A 20,304-nucleotide genomic window follows, 5' to 3' on the forward strand; every position below is an offset into this window, starting at 1 on the left:
TGGACCGGGTGAAAAAGGTGCAGTGCAGTAGGTTCCCGAGGCCTTGTTTCGAGGACAGCAGAATTGGAGGAAAGGAAATTACGTCTCCTTTTTTACGGCACTAGCTGCCATAAAGCAGGTAGCTTTAAAGGTCCAGCCATTTTGAGAAGCCAGGGAGAAGGTCCAATAATTTAATATATTTTTAATATATATACATTTTTTAATATATTTTTCTTTTCACACTTTTTATTATTTTTAAATGCATTTCCATTGTTTTATCTCCAGCTTTTAGCCTATTTCGATCCCTTCCCCCCACCCCCAACCCCACCAGGGCCATCTGCCACTTGCTCATCCTGCTTTCCACTCTTAATGTCACCATTGGCAAATTCCTTAGATAATATCACCACCGTCAACACCTCTTTGTCCTTTTGTCTATGATATCTTTGGCAATCTCTGCTTTGCCTCCACCTATCACTGGCCCCCTATCCAGCTCTACCTGTCCCACTCCCCTCAACTAACGTATATTTCATCTCATTTCTATTTTTCCTTAGTTCTGATGAAGAGTCATTTAGACTCGAAATGTTAACTGTATTCCTCTCCGCAGATGCTGTCAGACCTGCTGAGTTTTTCCAGCTATTTTTGTTTTCGTTTCATGAATTTGAACACCTTCATTAAATCTCCCCTAAATGTATTCTGCCCTCTGGAGGACAGCCATGGAAAATGTCAATTCTTTCACTGTCTTTAAATATGAGTGGATGTAAGTAGCTCCTATCTTGCTGATCAGAGTGGCGCCATGCCACCTGGGTCACGTGCAGTGTGAGTTCGTAGCTGTTGCCAAATGCGCGTTGTCACGTGCTCGCCTGCGTGCTACGTCATGCGGCTTTGGAATTGGTTTCCGGTTTCATTCTGAATATTCAACAGTGGATTCTGCCGCTCGAGGAATGATGAGTGTTCCCGGAAACCCACACAACCGTGGTTTGATCGAAGTGAGTAGGACCCGGCGACCTCTTAACACTCGCTGAGACCAGAGACAGACCCTGGCACTGCGCCGGGGGGCCTCGGGGAGCGAGCGGCGTTACAGCCGAGATCTACTGGTTACACTGCACTGGGATCCCGAGTTAAAGGGCAGACTGTTTACACTGAACTGGGATGGGAGTTACAGTGCAGAGTGTTTATACCACACTGGGATCCCGAGTTACAGTGCAGAGTGTTTATACCACACTAGGATCCCGAGTTACAGTGCAGTGTTTATACCACACTGGGATCCCGAGTTACAGTGCAGAGTGTTTATACCACACTGGGATCCCGAGTTACAGTGCAGAGTGTTTATACCACACGGGTATCCCGAGTTACAGTGCAGAGTGTTTATACCACACGGGGATCCCGAGTTACAGTGCAGAGTGTTTATACCAAACTGGGATCCCGAGTTACAGTGCAGAGTGTTTATACCACACTGGGATCCCGAGTTACAGTGCAGAGTGTTTATACCACACTGGGATCCCGAGTTACAGTGCAGAGTGTTTATACTACACTGGGATCCTGAGTTACAGTGCAGAGTGTTTATACCACACTGGGATCCCGAGTTACAGTGCAGAGTGTTTATACCACACTGGGATCCCGAGTTATAGTGCAGAGTGTTTATGCCACACTGGGATCCCGAGTTACAGTACAGAGTGTTTATACCACACGGGGATCCCGAGTTACAGTGCAGAGTGTTTATACCACACTGGGATCCCGAGTTACAGTGCAGAGTGTTTATACTACACGGGTATCCCGAGTTACAGTGCAGAGTGTTTATACCAAACTGGGATCCCGAGTTACAGTGCAGAGTGTTTATACCACACTGGGATCCCGAGTTACAGTGCAGAGTGTTTATACCACACTGGGATCCCGAGTTACAGTGCAGAGTGTTTATACTACACTGGGATCCTGAGTTACAGTGCAGAGTGTTTATACCACACTGGGATCCCGAGTTACAGTGCAGAGTGTTTATACCACACTGGGATCCCGAGTTATAGTGCAGAGTGTTTATGCCACACTGGGATCCCGAGTTACAGTGCAGAGTGCTTATACCACACGGGGATCCCGAGTTACAGTGCAGAGTGTTTATACCACACTGGGATCCCGAGTTACAGTGCAGAGTGTTTATACCACACGGGTATCCCGAGTTACAGTGCAGAGTGTTTATACCACACTGGGATCCCGAGTTACAGTGCAGAGTGTTTATACCACACGGGTATCCCGAGTTACAGTGCAGAGTGTTTATACCACACGGGGATCCCGAGTTACAGTGCAGAGTGTTTATACCACACGGGGATCCCGAGTTACAGTGCAGAGTATTTATGCCACACTGGGATCCCGAGTTAAAGGGCAGACTGTTTACACTGAACTGGGGCCCGGAGTTACAGTCAGAGTGTTTACATTGCACAGGGACCTGGAGTTAAAGTGCAGACTGTTTACACTGAACTGGGATCGGGAGTTACAGTGTAGAGTGTTTACACCGCACTGGGACCTGGAGTTAAGGTGCAGACTGTTTACACTGCACTGGGACCCTGAGTTACAGTGAAAACTGTCTAAACTGCACTGGGACCCGGAGTTACTGCACATGGAGTTTATATTGCACTGGGATCCAGAGTTACTGCGCATTGTGGTTTATGGTATATTGGGGTCTGTCAACCACAAAGCTGCAGTGTCCTCTCCAGGACAAATAAAATGGAGACCCTGAGTTGCCCCAGCATCAGGGCCCCCCCTCTTGGCTTTGCTAGTATTGTCCATAGGAGAGGATGAATCCAGTACTGTTTTGTACCAGCTCTGCTGCAGGAGTTGCCAGAAAGCCAACTGATAGATGACAGATTGCTGCCTATGGGATGCCACTCTGGATTTTCCATCAGGGTTTACTACCTTAGCCGTCTTCTCTCCTGAGACACCCGCAAGCCAGCGTGGCTATTTACCCATAGCTTGTGGTCTGGTTTGTGGGCACCAGGGTGTACTCGCACGCAGGTAACCCTGTATGTCATGTGTCTACCGTCACATGGAGGCCCTACATAGGGCTTGTTGATGAAAAGGCTATGTCTTGGAGGAAGAGACCTATGCACTCAGATTTTTTTCTCAGTAGCTATACTGCTAGCCAGTGGTGGGAGCTGAAAACAAGAGGTGACAAGCCGACTGGCCACTAGGCAAACACACTTGATACATTACATCAACCTGGTATTGGACACTGGTATTTATACCTCAACTAACATCACTAAAAGAGTTAGCTGTTCATAACTAATTTTTGTTCATTAGGCCTTGCTCTACACCTACTGACTGCCTCGCTTCACTACCTTACAAAAGTGACTGTGCTTCAGAAGTTCTTTATTCAAATCTCTTAGGATGGCCACTTGAATTGGAGGAAGAGAGAGAGCAAAAACAGGCAGGCAGTAGCAGGAAGATGAGTAATAGGAACATCTGCAGTATTAAGAACTCCTGAATTTTCAGCCAAATTTGTGGAGGTGTTGCGACAGAGGTAAGAACAAGGGATTGCCTCTGTGGCACCCCTCATGGATATGGAGTGAGGTGGTGCAACCAGTCAATGCTAGAGCCAAAGTAAGAGATCCAGTGCTCTGAAGCTGTTACTCAGCTGCAGTGCTTAAGGGTTAGGACTTAACCTGGACTGGGAATGACACCAAGATTGAAGAAAAGAAATTCAACTGGTTCCTGCCTCTGGTTCGCACAGCCCAATTATGTTACTGGAAAAGTATCGGAAGCCTCAGCACATAATTATCATAACCCAATCAAAGAAGGAACAGGCCCCATGGTTCTCAGGGAACACTTGATTTTTAAAAGCTTCATTTATTATAGTGACAAGTTTTCTGGTGGGGACTGATATGTATTAGGAATAAAGATGAAGCCATTAATATTCAAAAATTCACAAAAGATGTTTGAAGCTAGTAGAGGAAACTTATCTTGGGAGTCTGGGTTATTTCAGTATCACGTCCCAGAAAACAACGAGCAGCATCCTTACCTGCTGCACTTCCCATTTCAAACAAAAGCCTTTTCAAATTAAAATTTACTTTTTAAGGTTTGTTTTTTAATTGATTTCCAAATATTTAGAAATGATAAACTAAATAATAACAGGAAATTATGTTTTGATCTTATGCAATGTTGCAAGTAATCTAGATAAAAGCAAAATACTGCAGATGCAAGTAATCTTATTGTTTTTCTTTTACAGTGTTCATACCGTTATCCAGCAGAGGTTATGAAGGAACTTAAAAATGTACAAGCAACATACAGAAACCTCTCTGTATGTTTTGACTATTATCGTAAGTAATAGTTTAATGTATACAGAGGGAGATAGATAAATTACATTTAATTGTTCTCCTATTCCTGATTAAAATGCATAACTCCACATTTATTTAGCTTGAAAAGAGTGTTCAAGGAATATATTTACTATAAAATGCAAGTTCTTTTTGTTTAAAGTGCAAATTTTGGTGAGGCAAAAACAGCAACTTGAAATTCAGTAGCACTCATCAGTTGCAGGAAGACATCATTGGTCATTGCTACATTGCAGCTTGTGGGACCCTGCTGTACACAAATTTGCTTTCCTCCATTGCACTTCAAAAAGTACTTCATTGACTGTAAAGTGCTTTTGGACACCCTGAGGTCTCCATATCAATGCAATCTTTCACTTTGAAAGGATTAAAGGAGATTTGAGGAGAACTTAAAAGATATGGTCAAAGTGAGTCCTGAAATTTTGAAAGCAGAGAGGATGGTTACAGGGTGGAGGAAACTGGACAAAGTATTTCATTGTGCAAGAGCATAGTATATGAATGAGTAGCTGTTGACGGGGCTCAAGGAGAAGCCCAGTCTTAGGGAAGTGAAGTACATGAAAGGTAAGAGGCAATTATTATAGGGTGGGGATAAGGACATGTAAGATGAGTCCGCTTAACCAGAGCATGATTTATTAGTGAATGTTGGAAAGAAGGGTATTCATACATGTCCAGAACTTTGTTTGGGAGAAGGCACAAGCTGCATCAGAAATTTGTGTCCTTAGATAATAAAGCCACTGCCATCTCCATTACACCATTTCATCTACTCTGCATTTTTCAAACATTATACTCAATCAGTTAGTCAGAAAATACCACTAGCACACTCTCAGAACTCTATAATAAAAGTACAATTTGTCATCTCATGATAAATCGGTGTTCTTGTTATATTCAAGAAAGTGTATCCTCTAACATTGTTGGATTTAAGTTTCTGATATTAGAACATATTGTCTGGATATTAAAAGAGACAGGCTACTTATGAGGTGGGGGTAGAACTTTAGATTGGAAACCAGGGAGGCTAGGTTAATGTGCATCTTTTATCCTTGACAAGTTCCCTGTCCAGAAGTCAGCAGGGAAGACTTCAGAGCAGCTGTAATACTAATGACTGACCTCGAGAAGTGGGCAGCGGTGCAGTGGGGCAACTTATCTGATCCCAGGGAGGTCCAAACCAGATGCTGGGGGTTTTTATACTGGGGGGATGGATGGGACTTGGAGGGCCAGATGAAGCACTCCTGCTCCCGTAGGCCCACAAAGCAGTGCTGAAAAGGCACTTGCCTTCTCCCCAAAGCTGTCCTCGTCTCCCTCCAGCTATTGGGTTTCCAAGGCCTGGCAATCCTTTCACGTTAAGGTTAAACAGTAAAACAGGAAATTGCCAATCTTATTAAAATATTTACATTGCCAACCCGTGTTCTAGAAGCAGTCTGCCTCACTTTTATCCCAACTCCAATAAGCTAGGAAGTGGTTGGGTTTGGAAGTGGATTAAGTTGGATTTTTAAAAAATTTTAACCTCTGACCTAATTTCTAACCACCTATTTTTAGTGTTATCCAGCCCTTTATGTCTGAGTGAACATAGCTGAGTCAAATCATTCTAGGTCAAAATATTTCTTTAATCTATTTTATAAATTTTTGTTTCCTTTCCCTTCCAGGTGATGGAACTGGAGTTAAAAATAAGCTTGTTAATTTGAATGGCAATATTCCTGTGCCATGCAGAGGTAAGACCATAGTCTGGCAGCTACATAAGAGTGTTAGATCTGTATTAGATCGCAATTTGGATGAACAGTTCAATTCCATTTGTGGAGGTGCTTTTCTAGTCTTGGGAAAATTTATCTGAGAAGCACTGCTGAGAGTCAAGTTGGTTTTGCCTTCACAAGCACTGGACTGTGCCTCCTGGTAAACTAATGGGGCAGAATATTGAGCTTGGCAGTCGGATGCGCACCCGACCCGGCTGAGCGTAAAATGACGTGATAACATCGAGCGAGCATCCTGATGTCATTGTGTAGTCCCACGCTATTTCTTTTGCTGGGCGCGCGCCAGAGCCGGCTGCGCGCCCGCCAACAATTAAAAGGCCTATTAAGGCCATTTAAAAAGTAATTAAATTCTAATTTACACTGCCCATCCAACTTAACGGTTGATGGGCAGGCAAAAACGTCAAATGGCCTTTGTACTTTTTGAGAAACCTCATCCACGGGTGGGATGAGGTTTCCTAAAGCAAATAAAAATAAAAATTTTACATTTGAATTAAAAACATGTCCCTGCTTATGTGTCAGAGTCACATGAGGGGACATGTTTTATGACATTTTTATTTTGTTCATTAAGTTTTTTTAAACAGCGCTTCATCTCCCTGAGGCAGTTCTGTGCTTCAGGGAGCGTGAAGTTCATGCTAGGCCCTCCTTTCCCCTGCCCGCACAGGCAGCGCTCAGCGCTGCCGCTACCTTCCACGCTGGCCAGGCCTTAATTGGCCTGCTCACGTTAAACTGTGGTGCGGTACCTATCGCAGGCGGCTTCCTGACCACCCTCGCCCACACCCGCTGAGCACCCCCGCCAATGGAAAAAATCCTGCCCATGGTGTCTATGGAACTATTTGTAGGTTAAATTGTATCCTTCCTACTGATGAACAGCAGTGTGGATGAGGGGCAGAAAAGCTTGATAGGATTAAAACCCTTTACAAACAATATTCATTTTAGAGCGTTACTTTTACAAGTGCTTTGTTTTTAAAAAATCTTTTAGTGCCAAAGTTATAAAAGTAGATCCCCACTCCCAAGCATGGATCTCACATTTGTCGTGTTTGCACAAAATTTATTCCCGTTTTATTAACAATGTGTAAATCTGTTTATCTTCAGGCTTAATTTATAATGTTCCAATAAGCATTTGGTTGCACAACACGCACCCCCAGTTTCCACCAAAATTTTTTGTGAAGGGGTTACCAATAGGGTGCCAAAACCCTGGAATCCATATGGATAACACCGGCATGGTGTCTTCGAATTATTTAAGGAACTGGAAATACGTAAGCAAGAATACGTTTTATAATTTTGTTCATACAGCAAAAAACAAACTTAAGCAAAGATGATTCTTTAAGTAAAGATGAGATGAAATGTTTGAAACACACTGGTTTTGGCAAATTTACTCACAAAAATGCAGAAGTCTGTGGTGGTATATGACTGTATTAGGACATAAACATATTGCCAGATTCAATAATTTAACTTAACAAGTTTCTAGTAGAGTGCCTAACCTAGTCTTATTTGAATGTGAGAATTGGTGTTAAGAACATATCTGATATATTATTCAATGATCAGACCATGTCAAATTATGTAAAAGTGACAATTAAAGTTGTTATAAACATTGTGTTTAGAAGGGGAGTGAGGGGAGTTTAAGAATGTGCTTTAAAATAATATATCAGGTTTTTTTCACTTGTAAATTCATGAATTGTAATGTTTTTAAATAAAGAAACTGGGTAGCAGGATTTTCCCCCTCCCAGTGGCTCGAATTAGTTCTCAGCTATGCGTGCATTGGTAGATGTAGGATTAATTCTGAAGTCCACATTACACCAGTCCTCATTCTCAAATGCCTTCATAACTTAATTGAAATGTTATTTTTTCAAAATATGTAAATCAAGATTATGGCAAACATTTTAAGTTATGAGCCAGTAATTTTATTCTGATGCAAACTCTTCTTCCCTCTCCCACTTTGAGCCCCTCTCTCAACCTCCTCAGAACACACTCTTTTAATCTTTTGTTAACTCTATGTACATACAATAAAAATAGCAGACCAAATAATTCTGTCCATCAAATACATATCTTAGAATGGTGATAAAGAAAAGGCTGGCACTGTTTTTGTTTGGTACTAAATAGCTGGTTTACAGCTGAACTGCAAAGTTCTTAAAGCAACCAAATAGTTCCTTTACGTTTGATATATTATAATTTCTCCTAGTACAATAGAATACAAGAGTGAAAGTGCAATGTAGGAGCAGCAGTAGAACAGGATTACTAGGAAGTTTAGGAATATTTAATTACAAAATTAGTGTGAGTGGTTTTAGAGTGTGTATTTAAATGAGAAAATTAAAAATACAAGTTTAATTTGGGTTAAGAAGAGTGTAGTAAAGTAATTGCTGGAAGTAAAAATACAAAGGTATCAAAATTACAAATCTGAGGTCTGGGTAATGAGGATTTTCTTTGTTATTTTTTTCTCATTGGATGATCCTGCTTTCTTCAGCCGACATCACATTTGGTGGGCCTTATTGAAGACATAAGAACATCATTTATGAACTGCTTAAATAATCCAACACAGATTGCTCTTTCGCAAGGTAAACTGTCAATTTACTGTCAGTATATTTTTATATTGAAAGATTTGGCAGAATCCATTTTCTCCTACACCTTTTTAAATTTGAGTTTTTTGTGACAGTTTTTTCCCTTCGCTGGTCTTCCTATACAGTACACTAGCAATGGCTGAGAAGAAAGGCAAGCTGCTCGCAGGTCTTATGCTGCACACAACAAAAAAGGATGTATGACCAGTCTAGGCATAAATTTTCTCTTATCTTTTATTGCCAACGCCTTCCTGTGGAAAACACAAGGCTTCTACTTAGCCTCTTCCTAATAACAGTGCAATGTTAGGATTCCAATTAGCACATTAAACTGCATTACTGTTTTGAATTTCAGTTTTATAGATTGTTATTCTTGATGTATCTGTATAATTAATATATCTAACAAGAAAAAAGTTTCTTCAATGAAACGTGGAGCATATATAATGTATTTACAATAGAGATTGGCTGATTTCCAGTTGCATTGCACATAGTGAATTAAAAACCATGGGCAAGGTATATGCTCCTATGAGGGAATGAGTACAGAGGCAAGCAGGCATGAAAATTCACGCAGCTGGCCAGTGTGCCCATTTGCTGGCATGAAGTCACCTCCAGGACATATTTCCAGAAGCAGGATTGAGGTTGGAAAGGTTACCTCCAGCAAGCAGCTGGTAACCAATTAAGGGGACTTAATAACTTATTCAGGCCTAATGTCTGATGCCGACTGGAGTTCTCCAGTCAGCTGCAGCAGCCCCCACCACCCACCCAAAGCCTTGGGAACTAGACAATCTGCCTGGAGGCAGCCTCCCATGTTCCAGGCAGGCTTCGAGGCATTCCCCGCCTACCTGGTTAGAGTTACGGCCACAGGCTTCCTTATGAAGGAGTGCTCTTTCACAATGATGGACAAGCTGCTGAGGCCATTCTTTCATTTAAAACTTTTAAAACTGGCAGTGAAGCCCCCTCAAGATGGAGGCATCCTCTCTTTCTTAACTGAACTGTAGGTTGTTGCTGCTGCTTCTGAACTGGCCTCTGGCCTTCCAGCTTCAAAAGACTGCCCGAAAGCGAGCTTGCGCTCTGGCTGATAACCAGTTCGGGGGGAATCATTGCAAGTGACTGTGTCCCATGCTGTGTGGGGTTGTGACCCCAATTTGACCCTGAAGTTGGAGTCCCAACCCAAAACTCAAAATCCTGTCCCAAGTGTAGTCTTTAGGTGAAGCAAGGTTAAAGGATGTGGGATAATTGGAGCAAAGCATCCAGGCATAACTCAGATCCCATTTTAATGTCATTATAAATTTTTCAGTCTACATTTATAAAAGCAATGCCTATCCTGGCAGACCGCTGATGGGGGGAGTGCATATAGTATGATCAGTTTACATTGGAAGTTTCCATTAATATGTGGACATAACAAGTTATAGTGGGAAAAATTGACAACAGCAAGTAAGGTTTTCTGTAGGGTGCATGCAAATGCAAGACACCCCTAGGTAGCAGTGATCATAATATGATTGAATTTGACATTCATTTTTATGGAGCAACGAGTGCATCCAAGACTAGAATTTTAAACTTAAATAAGGGCATTTATGAGGGGATGAAAGCAGAGTTAGTTAAAGTGAACTGGCACATGAGGTTAAGGAATATGTCAATAGAAGTTAAGTGGCAGATTTTTAAGAGGATATTTCAGAATACACAGAATATATACATTCCATTGAGGGAAAAAATTCCAAAGGGAGGACCCACCATCCGTGGTTAACTAAAAAAGTTAAAGTATCAAACTTAAAGAAAAAGCATATAATTACGCAAAGACAGGTGGCAGGTCAGAAGATTGAAAAGAATATAAGGAACAGAAAAGAATGACAAAAAGATTAATAAGGAGGGAAAAATTAGAGTATGAGAGAAAGCTAGCTAGTAATATAAAGACAGATAGTAAGAGTTTCTATGGATTTTTAAATAAGAAGAGCTAACAAATTGAGCTTTGGTCCTACGGAAAGTGTGCCTGGGGAATTGATAATGGAAAGTAGGGAGATGGTAGATGGATTAAACAGGTATTTTGCTTCAGACTTTATTACAGAGGACACTAGTAACATCCCAGAAATAGTTGTATATCAGGAAATGGAAGGGAGGGAGGAACTTGGGAAAATTACAATCACCAGGCAAGTGCTGTTGAGCAAATTGTTGGGGCTGCGGGTGGACAAATCCCCAGGTCCGGATGGGCTTCACCATAAGGTCTTGAAAGAAGTGGATAGTGAGATAGTTGATGCACTGGTTTTAATTTTCCAAAATTCCCTAGATTCGGGAAAGGTTCCATTAGATTGGAAAATAGCAAATATAACTCCTTTATTCAAAAAGGGAGGGAGACAGCACGAAACCGAAGGCCAGTTAGCTTAACATCTCTCATAGGGAGAATGTTAGAAGCTATTATTAAAGATGTTATAGGAGGGCACTTAGAGAAATTCAAGGCAATTGGGCAGAGTCAGCATGGTTTTGTAAAAGGGAAATCATGTTTAAGCAATTTATTGGAGTTCTATGAAGGATCTGCTGTGGATAAAGGGAAACCGGTGGATGTACTATGCTTAGATTTCCAGAAGGCATTTGATAAAGTGCCACATCAAAGATTATTGCAGAAAATAAAAGCTCGTGGTGTTGGGGATAACATATTGGCATGGATAGAAGATAGGCTAGCTAACAGGAACAACTTTTTACAATTTATTTAAATGAATTGGATGAAGGGACTGAAGGAATGGTTGCAAAATTTGCCGATGACACAGATAGGTAGGAAAGTAAATTGTGAAGAGGACATAAGGAGGCTACAAAGTGACATAGATAGGTTAAGTGAGTGGACAAAGATCTGGCAAATCAATTGAGAGCCAGAGGGCACAGTTTTAAAGTGTTTTGCAAAAGAAGCAAACGCAAGGTGAGAAAAAACTTTTTCACACAGTGAGTAGTTAAGATTTGGAATGCACTGCCTGGAAATGTAGTGGAGGCAGGTTCAGTTGAGGCATTCAAGAGGGTATTTGATGATTATTTAAATAGAAATAATGTGCAGGGTTATGGGGAAAAGGCAGGAGATTGGCACTAAGTTAAAATGTTCAGAGAGCCAATGCAGACATGATGGGCTGAATGGCCTCCTTCTACACTGTAACAATTCTGTGATTCCTTTTAAGTAATTTGAATTCTTCAATTAATTTAGTTTCCTCATTTTGTTGACAAAATATATGCAATATTTTAATAAAAACAAAAAAACTGCGGATGCTGGAAATCCAAAACAAAAACAGAATTACCTGGAAAAACTCAGCAGGTCTGGCAGCATCGGCGGAGAAGAAAAGAGTTGACGTTTTGAGTCCTCATGACCCTTCGACAGAACTTGAGTTCGAGTCCAAGAAAGAGTTGAAATATAAGCTGGTTTAAGGTGTGTGTGTGGGAGGCGGAGAGATAGAGAGAGAGAGAGAGAGAGGTGGGGGGGGTTGTGGTTGTAGGGACAAACAAGCAGTGATAGAAGCAGATCATCAAAAGATGTCAACGACAATAGTACAATAGAACACATAGGTGTTAAAGTTAAAGTTGGTGATATTATCTAAACGAATGTGCTAATTAAGAATGGATGGTAGGGCACTCAAGGTATAGCTCTAGTGGGTTTTTTTTTATTTATTTTTTTTTAAATAATGGAAATAGGTGGGAAAAGGAAAATCTTTATAATTTATTGGAAAAAAAGGAAGGGGGAAACAGAAAGGGGGTGGGGATGGGGGAGGGAGCTCACGACCTAAAGTTGTTGAATTCAATATTCAGACTAGGGACTTTGCAGCCTTCCGGACTGAATATTGAATTCAACAACTTTAGGTCGTGAGCTCCCTCCCCCATCCCCACCCCCTTTCTGTTTCCCCCTTCCTTTTTTTTCCAATAAATTATAAGGATTTTCCTTTTCCCACCTATTTCCATTATTTAAAAAAAAATGAAAAAAAAAACCCCACTAGAGCTATACCTTGAGTGCCCTACCATCCATTCTTAATTAGCACATTCGTTTAGATAATATCACCAACTTTAACTTTAACACCTATGTGTTCTATTGTACTATTGTCGTTGACATCTTTTGATGATCTGCTTCTATCACTGCTTGTTTGTCCCTACAACCACACCACCCCCCCCCACCTCTCTCTCTCTCTCTCTCTCTCTATCTCTCCGCCCCCCCCCCCACACACACACCTTAAACCAGCTTATATTTCAACTCTTTCTTGGACTCGAACTCAAGTTCTGTCGAAGGGTCATGAGGACTCGAAACGTCAACTCTTTTATTCTCCGCCGATGCTGCCAGACCTGCTGAGTTTTTCCAGGTAATTCTGTTTTTGTTTTGCAATATTTTAATGTTTGTTAAAACACAAGAAAAAATAAATATGATGTGGAAAGGAATTTTAGAATTGATGTTTGCAGATGGTACTTTAGGAGAACATGGTTTAATTATTTTTCTTTGAATTTAGCACGCCATTCCCCCAACTCTCTTGCTGTGCCTCCTCAGCCAAGGTAAGTCCCCGTTGCTGGTGATTGCTGTTAAGTTATGGATGATTAGAAGTTAGATACTTTGTGACACTAAAGTAAATTTGACTATTACTGCAGTGAAGATTTATTGATTGCAATTGCAACATACTTCTACAAAGTGTGCTCAGCAAGTGATGAAGCAGTAGAATATTTAAAAATGAGCAACAACCTTCAAAACATTTGCGGTCAACTTAGTCTCTTAATTGCAACAGTACTTCTTTAAATCTAGTTATTCTTTCACCAAAGACTTTAACAGATTCAAAACTTTTCAACTTGCAAAGAGCTACATAAAACTATCCACGTATAAAAATAGGCCCAGAAATATATATACAACTTTTGTCAAGAGCCTCACTTTGTGACATATTTATTATCATAGAATATGAAGGTCTAATTAGGAACTATTCTCCTGTGTTGAAAGGATTGGTTTACATCTAATGGGCTCAATATTATTCAGGGAATAGACACTTAGTTCCTTGAACCATATATGTTATAATTTTAGCATCAATCATCAAAGAAAACAGCTTCCTTCCTACCAATCTTGTTCCATGATGCAGTCCTTGTTTAGAATTCAAGTTGCATAACAACGTCATAACTGCTCCTTCCTTGAGTCCAAGTTTGTGTAGCGGCATGTGGCATGCAGTGGAATTAGACTGTGCAGAAACTCTGGAGGATTTCATCACCTTCATCTGTAGAATCAACGCTGATGTACATGTTTTGATCACCTGACAGCGTTTCTTAAACTTTGTCATTCAAATCTAGTGCATCTTAATTTTTAGCACAAAGAATAGCTTTTGAATGATAAGTTGTATCAAATAATTATCCCGCCATTTTGGCACACTAACCAATTCTATCATCTCATCCATCCCTCCCATGCCATCCCCATCTGATAACATTCCATCCTTCCTGTGTCATTCTCCAATGTCAACCTGTCCTTCTCTTGCCATCCCCAACCCTCCCATCCATCCTTTCCTCACAGAAACAATCTCTCCAGCCAGGGTAACTTAGTTGTTGGGCTCCCCTGATCTTCCGCTGTTTTTGTCTTCCACCAACCCTGCCCCCTCATAGCCCATCACCGTTGCCACCAACTGTCGGTAGCTGTATGTGAATCACATGCTCTAGTCCTTTGTGTGTTCCACGTGCGCCAGGCACAACCCAACCACCAGCCGATGCATCCCCTAAACTGACCAGTGAAAACAGTCTGGGCAGACAAAACCTAGTATTGTTATAGATGTTAGTGGTGCACTAAACTGCAGTTAATTGCAGAATTTACAGTGATACGCTACATTAAATATCAATGTGCCACTAACATGGCAACTCTTGTTGAAGACTATTTATATATTACAAGTTTTAATGTAACAGTACAGGAAGCAGAAATGTAGAGTTGGCTGGAGGATATGAGTTTTTCTGCAGGACAGACAAGAGTTTTTCAGCTCTGTCATTGACTGAAATAAAAGGCTTCGCAGTACAGATGGTTATGTATGTCTTCTCGAAAAGGTAGAATCTGACAAAGTATATTGTTTTTCCATTGTAGCATTCTACATTCCACTGAAAATAGTTGGCAGAGTCTCCAGAATATTCCTCAGCCTTTGAATTCTGGTTGTTTCCTGCCTGCCTATTCAAATGTATGGTGTAAGTAAGCAAGTTAACATAACTGGATAATAAGTCATTTTAATTAGTAAATGCACCTTCAGTAATTTTATTAAATATTAATGTCTGACAACTGAAAGGATCTTGGTTTAAAAAGGAAATATAACTTTTTTTGGAGTGTGCAAAATCTTTCTATCTCATTAGAAACTTTATATTTTCTTTCGTTGATCACCCTCAATTGTTTTAATGGGCAGCATTTTCCCCTCGTTGGGGGGGGTGGGGGGGTGTTGTGCAAGAATGGGCTTGGCGAGGGGGTTCCCAATTAAGGCCCACCCAGCATAATGTTTGCTCAGAAGCGCTGAGCACTCCCTGTGCAGGCGGGGGGGATTCCTTGAGCTGGGAGTGCGCTTTTTCCTGCATGTGCATGAAAGAGTGCACAGATCTCCCTGAGGCTGTTGAAGTTATAAAAAAATTTTAAAGGTTAGAAAACATTTTCCCGACATGTCCCCTCATGTGACACTGTCACATGAGTTGGGGGACATGTCCATTACTTTTATTTTAAAATATTCCGAAAATTGTAAATCTCTCATGAAACCTCATCCTGCCCATGGATGAGGTTTCAGGCTTTTTCAGAAGGCTTCCTGGGCTCTTCGCCTGCCTATCAACTTTAAGATTGGATGGACAGGTCCATTAATCATTTCAATTACTTTTTTAATGGCCTTAATAGGCAGTTGACAGGTCGGCGGGCGCGCAGCCAAATTGGCTGCGCGCCCGCCGACCGGAAAATCCAAATGATGAGGGGACACGTTGGGACGCACGCCCTATGTCACCCTGCGTCATTTTACGCTTTGGCGAGCGGGCCCCGCCCCCGCTTGCCAACCGGAAAAGGCTGCCCAATGTCTCAGATATATTCCAAAATGCTTCACACACATAAATTTGGCTCTTGGGTCAGTCATATTTAAGTAGGTGAATGCAGCTGCTCTTTTGTGCACAATGTTCTATGACAAGTAGCAGTGACATGAATGACCAGTTAATCTGATGTCGGAGTATTAATCAGGAAATGAAAGGAACTTGTAGCAAAGGCAATGCAATGCCATTGAAGGACTATAATCTACATATAGGTTCTACAAATTAAATCTGCAAATGTAATTTGGAGGACGAGTTCATGGAATGTATTTGAGCAATACGTTTGGAACAACCAGGGAAGAGGTTAGTGCAGATGCCATTCTGTGTTGTGTGTCAGGATTAATTAATGATTTTATAGTAAGGATTCTCAAGGAAAAAGTGACCATAACAAGATAGAATTGCACATTGCTTTAAGAATGATGTACGTAAGTCTAAAACTAGAATTAGAAACTAAACTTTTTAATAAAAGCCAGTTACAGAGATAAGAGAAGCCAATTGCATAGATAAGAGGGAGAAATTAGCTAAGGTAAATTGAGAATGAGATTAAAAGATACGACAGTAGATGAACAATGGCAAACTTTAAAAAAATATTTTGTACTTCTTAAAGAATCTACATTCCATTCATGGCTAATTGAAGAGGTTATGGATAACATTAGATTAAAAGAAGAGGCTTTAAAAATTGCCAAGATGAGTAGGAAGCCTGAGGTTGGGACTATTTCAGTTACTTGTAAAGGATGACCAAAAAAGCTGATAAAGAGGAAAAAAACCGAACATGAGAGTAAACTAGCAAGAAGTATAAAGAAGGAGCTTCTATAGCTATGGAAAAAAGGAGAGTGGCAAAAGTAAATGCGGTTCCCTTACCAGCTGAACAGGAGAAATTATAATCAGAAATAAGGAAATGGCAGAACGTAAGCAAATATTTTATATTGTTATGACTAGGTGAGGAAAGGTGCAAGGACTACCCCCCTTTTCCACTTCTCAGTTGATCGTAAAGGTTTTTTTTAAATGGAAAGATGAACGTGCCAATTTAGTGGCACATTCATACAAGGCATACTTAATATGCTGATTACAAGTAACCCAGTCAGACAGATTCTCTTGAATTTAAACATATGGGGTTAGTTTATATTGTGCTAAAACTCACCCAGGTAAATATATTAAAATATTAAACACATGCACACACACTAGCATGGAAAAATAGAAGTTACAAAGTAGAGGATGTTAACTCTTGGTCAAAATAAGATTCAACGAGAAGTCAAAGATATAAAGAGTTCACCGATTTTTGAGTCTTTTGCTGTTGTTCACGGCCAAGTGAGTTTTAAAGCTGTAGCCCTTGGTTTTCTTCTGGAAACACTGGCCTGAAATTTTCAGGTGGCGGGCGGGCTCAGTGGGATCCGCGATCGGCACGGAGCTGCCTCAGGGAAATTGAAGGGCTTTTGAAATTATTAAATAAAAGGTTTAAACATTTATTTAAACATGTCCTCTCATGTGACTGTCACATGAGTCATAGTCATAGAGCCATAGAGGTCTACAGCACAGATAAAGGCTGGGCCCATTGAGTCTGCACTGGTCAAAGAAGTATCTAACTATTCTAATCCCATTTTCCAGCACTAGGCCCATAGCCTTGCATGGCATTGCAAGTGCACATCCAAATACTTCTTAAATGTTATGAGGGTTTCTGCCTCTACCACCCTTTCAGGCAGTGTTCCAGATTCCCACCACCCTCTGTGTGAAAAAATTCTTCCTGACATCCCCTCTAAACCTCCTGCCCCTTACCTTAAGTCTACGCCCCCTGGTTATTGATCCCTCCACCAAAGGGAAAAGTTCCTTTCTGCCTGAGATCAGTAGATTTCTGCATTCTAGATAAAGGGTTCTGCAGGAAAGTGGACATGAGGTCAGCAATCAACCATGATCTTAATAAATAGCTGAGCAGGTTTGAGGGCCCATATAGGTTATTCTTGCTCCTCCTTATGTTTTCATGCTTGAGAGAGGTAAGGTGGCCAGGAAATCACCAGAACTCTTTGCAGTTCAAATAGCACCATGCAATCTTTGTAACCTTTATCAGAAAAAGCATTCATACTTCATTTCAATATCTCACCTGAAGTACCCTACCTCAGGCTTTCAATTCAATACAGTATTGCCCTGCCTTTCATGTCCAAATTGTAAAATGGGACTCGGATAAGCTACAGCAAACTTTCATGCATTATATGGCAGGAAGATGAATACACAGTACAGTTAATCCCAAGTTAATTTGGTTTGACAAGGAAAGTAGAGTCAAACTATTAAATAAATTAAATAAATAAAACAAATAGTTCAGCAGCGAGTTTAAAAAAAATCAGAAACTTAGTGCCATTTAGATTTGACAGATTTATTATCCTTTTTTGTTTTGTGGTTTCTCTTCTCTCCTGAAGGGGTGACTAACACTAGCTAGCATATCATTGGATGGGTACCAGCAACTTTCCAGTAACTTGTGCAAGTGGCCATTCTTTGTTTGATCTGAGCATTAAACATTAACAGGGTTCTCAGTGATGGGCTGTAGCTTCACTGCCTGGCCAAATATTATTTGTCCAATGTCCACATATGTAACCTCCTGGTTAAAGGATTTAGGTACAAACGAAGCCCTGACATTAGGATCTTGTTGAACTCCAGTTCAGTTAATTCAGTCCAACTGCATATAGCCAGGTGTTACATTGTATAGTGTACTCACAAATGCAGCCATTGAGGATGCTTACTCTTTATATACAAGTATATATAGTAACTTTTTGACAGTACTTAAATTTGTTAAGATCATTGTATGTTTAAATATGTTAATAGTTTTTACAATTTAACTTTTACAGCCCTTGGTTACCAACATGAGGGCAGTGGTTATTCTGTGTCTCCTGCAAGGACTTCTCCAAGGTAATATTTGGTACTAAGAATTTTCACATTACATGTTAATTCAAATTAGAATTGTGCATTAACAACCCTGTATTGTATCATTTAATTGCTTAATTTGAATTATTGGGTCATTTGATGTTTATCTCCAGGGAAATTGACTTTTAGCAAAAGGGAACAATTTATGTGGGATGGAATTTTCCCAGCCCCGGAGATGCAGCTTTGGAGGCAGGGTGGGAAGAAAATTTTGAAAGTTGTGCATCAGATCAGCTCCCTGATGTATTCTTGCCCAGCAGCTATGGGTAGCCAATTAGGGTCAGTTAAGGGCCCATTTAAAGCCAAAGTGCAGATGATACTGGGATTTTCCCAATGTTGAACTGTCACCCCACCCCCCTGACCCCCTGTTCAGGAGACAGCCTTCTGGCGGCTGGCTGGAGGACTATAGGTCCCTCATTCACTGGCCTCATTCTTGAACCACGTGAATCCAAAGGCTGCACCCTGAACCATGACCATTCCTGTGGAGGGATTTCCCTAGATAGCGATAAGAGCTATGAGCCTTCCTTATGTTTAAATCTTCAACAGGCTTTCAAGGGCACATTCATCCCTTTGCGCTCCCCTATCTGCCTCAGTAGTGCCCACCTCTGCCAGTGGGGCCATCATCTGCACAGTTCTGCGGGCCTTATCATTGGGCCTCCTACATCGGGAACCCACGGAACGAATTGGCTAACTCCTGGAAGATTCCACCTGTCGACGCACCTCTGACCTGCTCTGGTTTGGGGCCCAGAAATGGTCCTAATGTCTGAAATTTTTCAAAGGGAATAAGATTCTTCCCAATGCCACTGAAATTGCATTAGAAGAGAAGCATAAGTTCATTGAAAATATTTCCTTTTAGTTATTGTATTGTGCAAACTCATATGATTCAGAATTAGTATTCTGGAGCAATAAGAACAGAAACTGCTGGAAATACTCAGGTCAGGCACGACCTGTAGAGAGAGAAACAGAGTTAACAGACTGGATTTTAGCACCCTTTACAGCACTTGTAGGCAAGGAGGAGCAGGAGTGCTTCCTCATGGCCACCCAATCTCTTTCCTGTGCCCCCCGCACTATCCATTCCCCCACCCACCCCTTCCCTCAGCCTGAGGTCGATGATCAGAATCCTACCAGGATTGTGCACTCCACCCATTGGCAGGAATTTGAGCTACTTTACCCTGTGGTCTGATCCCAAGTGCTACCCGCGTGACAGGCAGCCAAGTCTTTCAATCAGGCTGACCTCCGGATGGGGAAATCTGTAAATGACAAAAAAACACACATAGGATTAAAGCTCCACAACATCCAAGGAAACCGAATCTTCCAGGTTTCCCGTTCTAAATACTGCCCTCCTGCTTACGTAGCCCACACTTATTAATATCCTGATCAACATTTCAGATCAAATGAAAAGTCATTAACCTGAAATATCCCTGTTTTTCTTTCCACAGATGCTGCCTGACCAGCTGAGTACTTCCAGCATTTTCTGTTTATAGTTCAGATTACCAGCTTCTGCAATGTTTTGTTTTTTGTATTCAGCAGAAAGTTGTTTTTGTCTAAGATATATTGTGGTTTTCTTCTGCAATACAAAAATTCAGATGCTTCTTAAAACCCTTTCCAATGGTTATGCAACAAAAATAAACTAGGAACATTACAATGTAAGCAAGCCTATTGATGCCTTTTTTAAAATAAGTGCCTCTTGTATGACTGGCAGTATCATGAAACAAAAATTAATTTAAAGATTTTAAAAAGTAATGTCAATGGATTCTAAAGAAGATGCTGAAAACAGTATTCAGCAGAGGATTGAATCAGTAA

At 40.9% G+C, this 20,304-nt stretch overlaps 1 protein-coding gene across 2 annotated transcripts in view; it reads left to right on the top strand.

Annotated features, from left to right (window-relative positions):
* Positions 1-875: 875 nt before the first annotated feature.
* The window catches only part of si:dkey-181m9.8, a 66,111-nt gene continuing 46,682 nt past the window's right edge, over positions 876-20,304 (top strand). For both annotated transcript variants that reach the window (XM_041190587.1, XM_041190588.1), the window contains exons 1-8: positions 876-965; positions 4,190-4,280; positions 5,930-5,995; positions 7,124-7,287; positions 8,493-8,583; positions 13,044-13,086; positions 14,633-14,730; positions 18,429-18,489. In XM_041190587.1, coding sequence (XP_041046521.1) covers positions 921-965; positions 4,190-4,280; positions 5,930-5,995; positions 7,124-7,287; positions 8,493-8,583; positions 13,044-13,086; positions 14,633-14,730; positions 18,429-18,489 — 659 coding nt within the window. In that variant the 5' untranslated portion in view covers positions 876-920. The remainder of the gene's footprint in view (positions 966-4,189; positions 4,281-5,929; positions 5,996-7,123; positions 7,288-8,492; positions 8,584-13,043; positions 13,087-14,632; positions 14,731-18,428; positions 18,490-20,304) is intronic.

Source organism: Carcharodon carcharias, chromosome 6 (assembly GCF_017639515.1).
Source record: "Carcharodon carcharias isolate sCarCar2 chromosome 6, sCarCar2.pri, whole genome shotgun sequence".
Classification (NCBI taxonomy): domain Eukaryota; kingdom Metazoa; phylum Chordata; class Chondrichthyes; order Lamniformes; family Lamnidae; genus Carcharodon; species Carcharodon carcharias.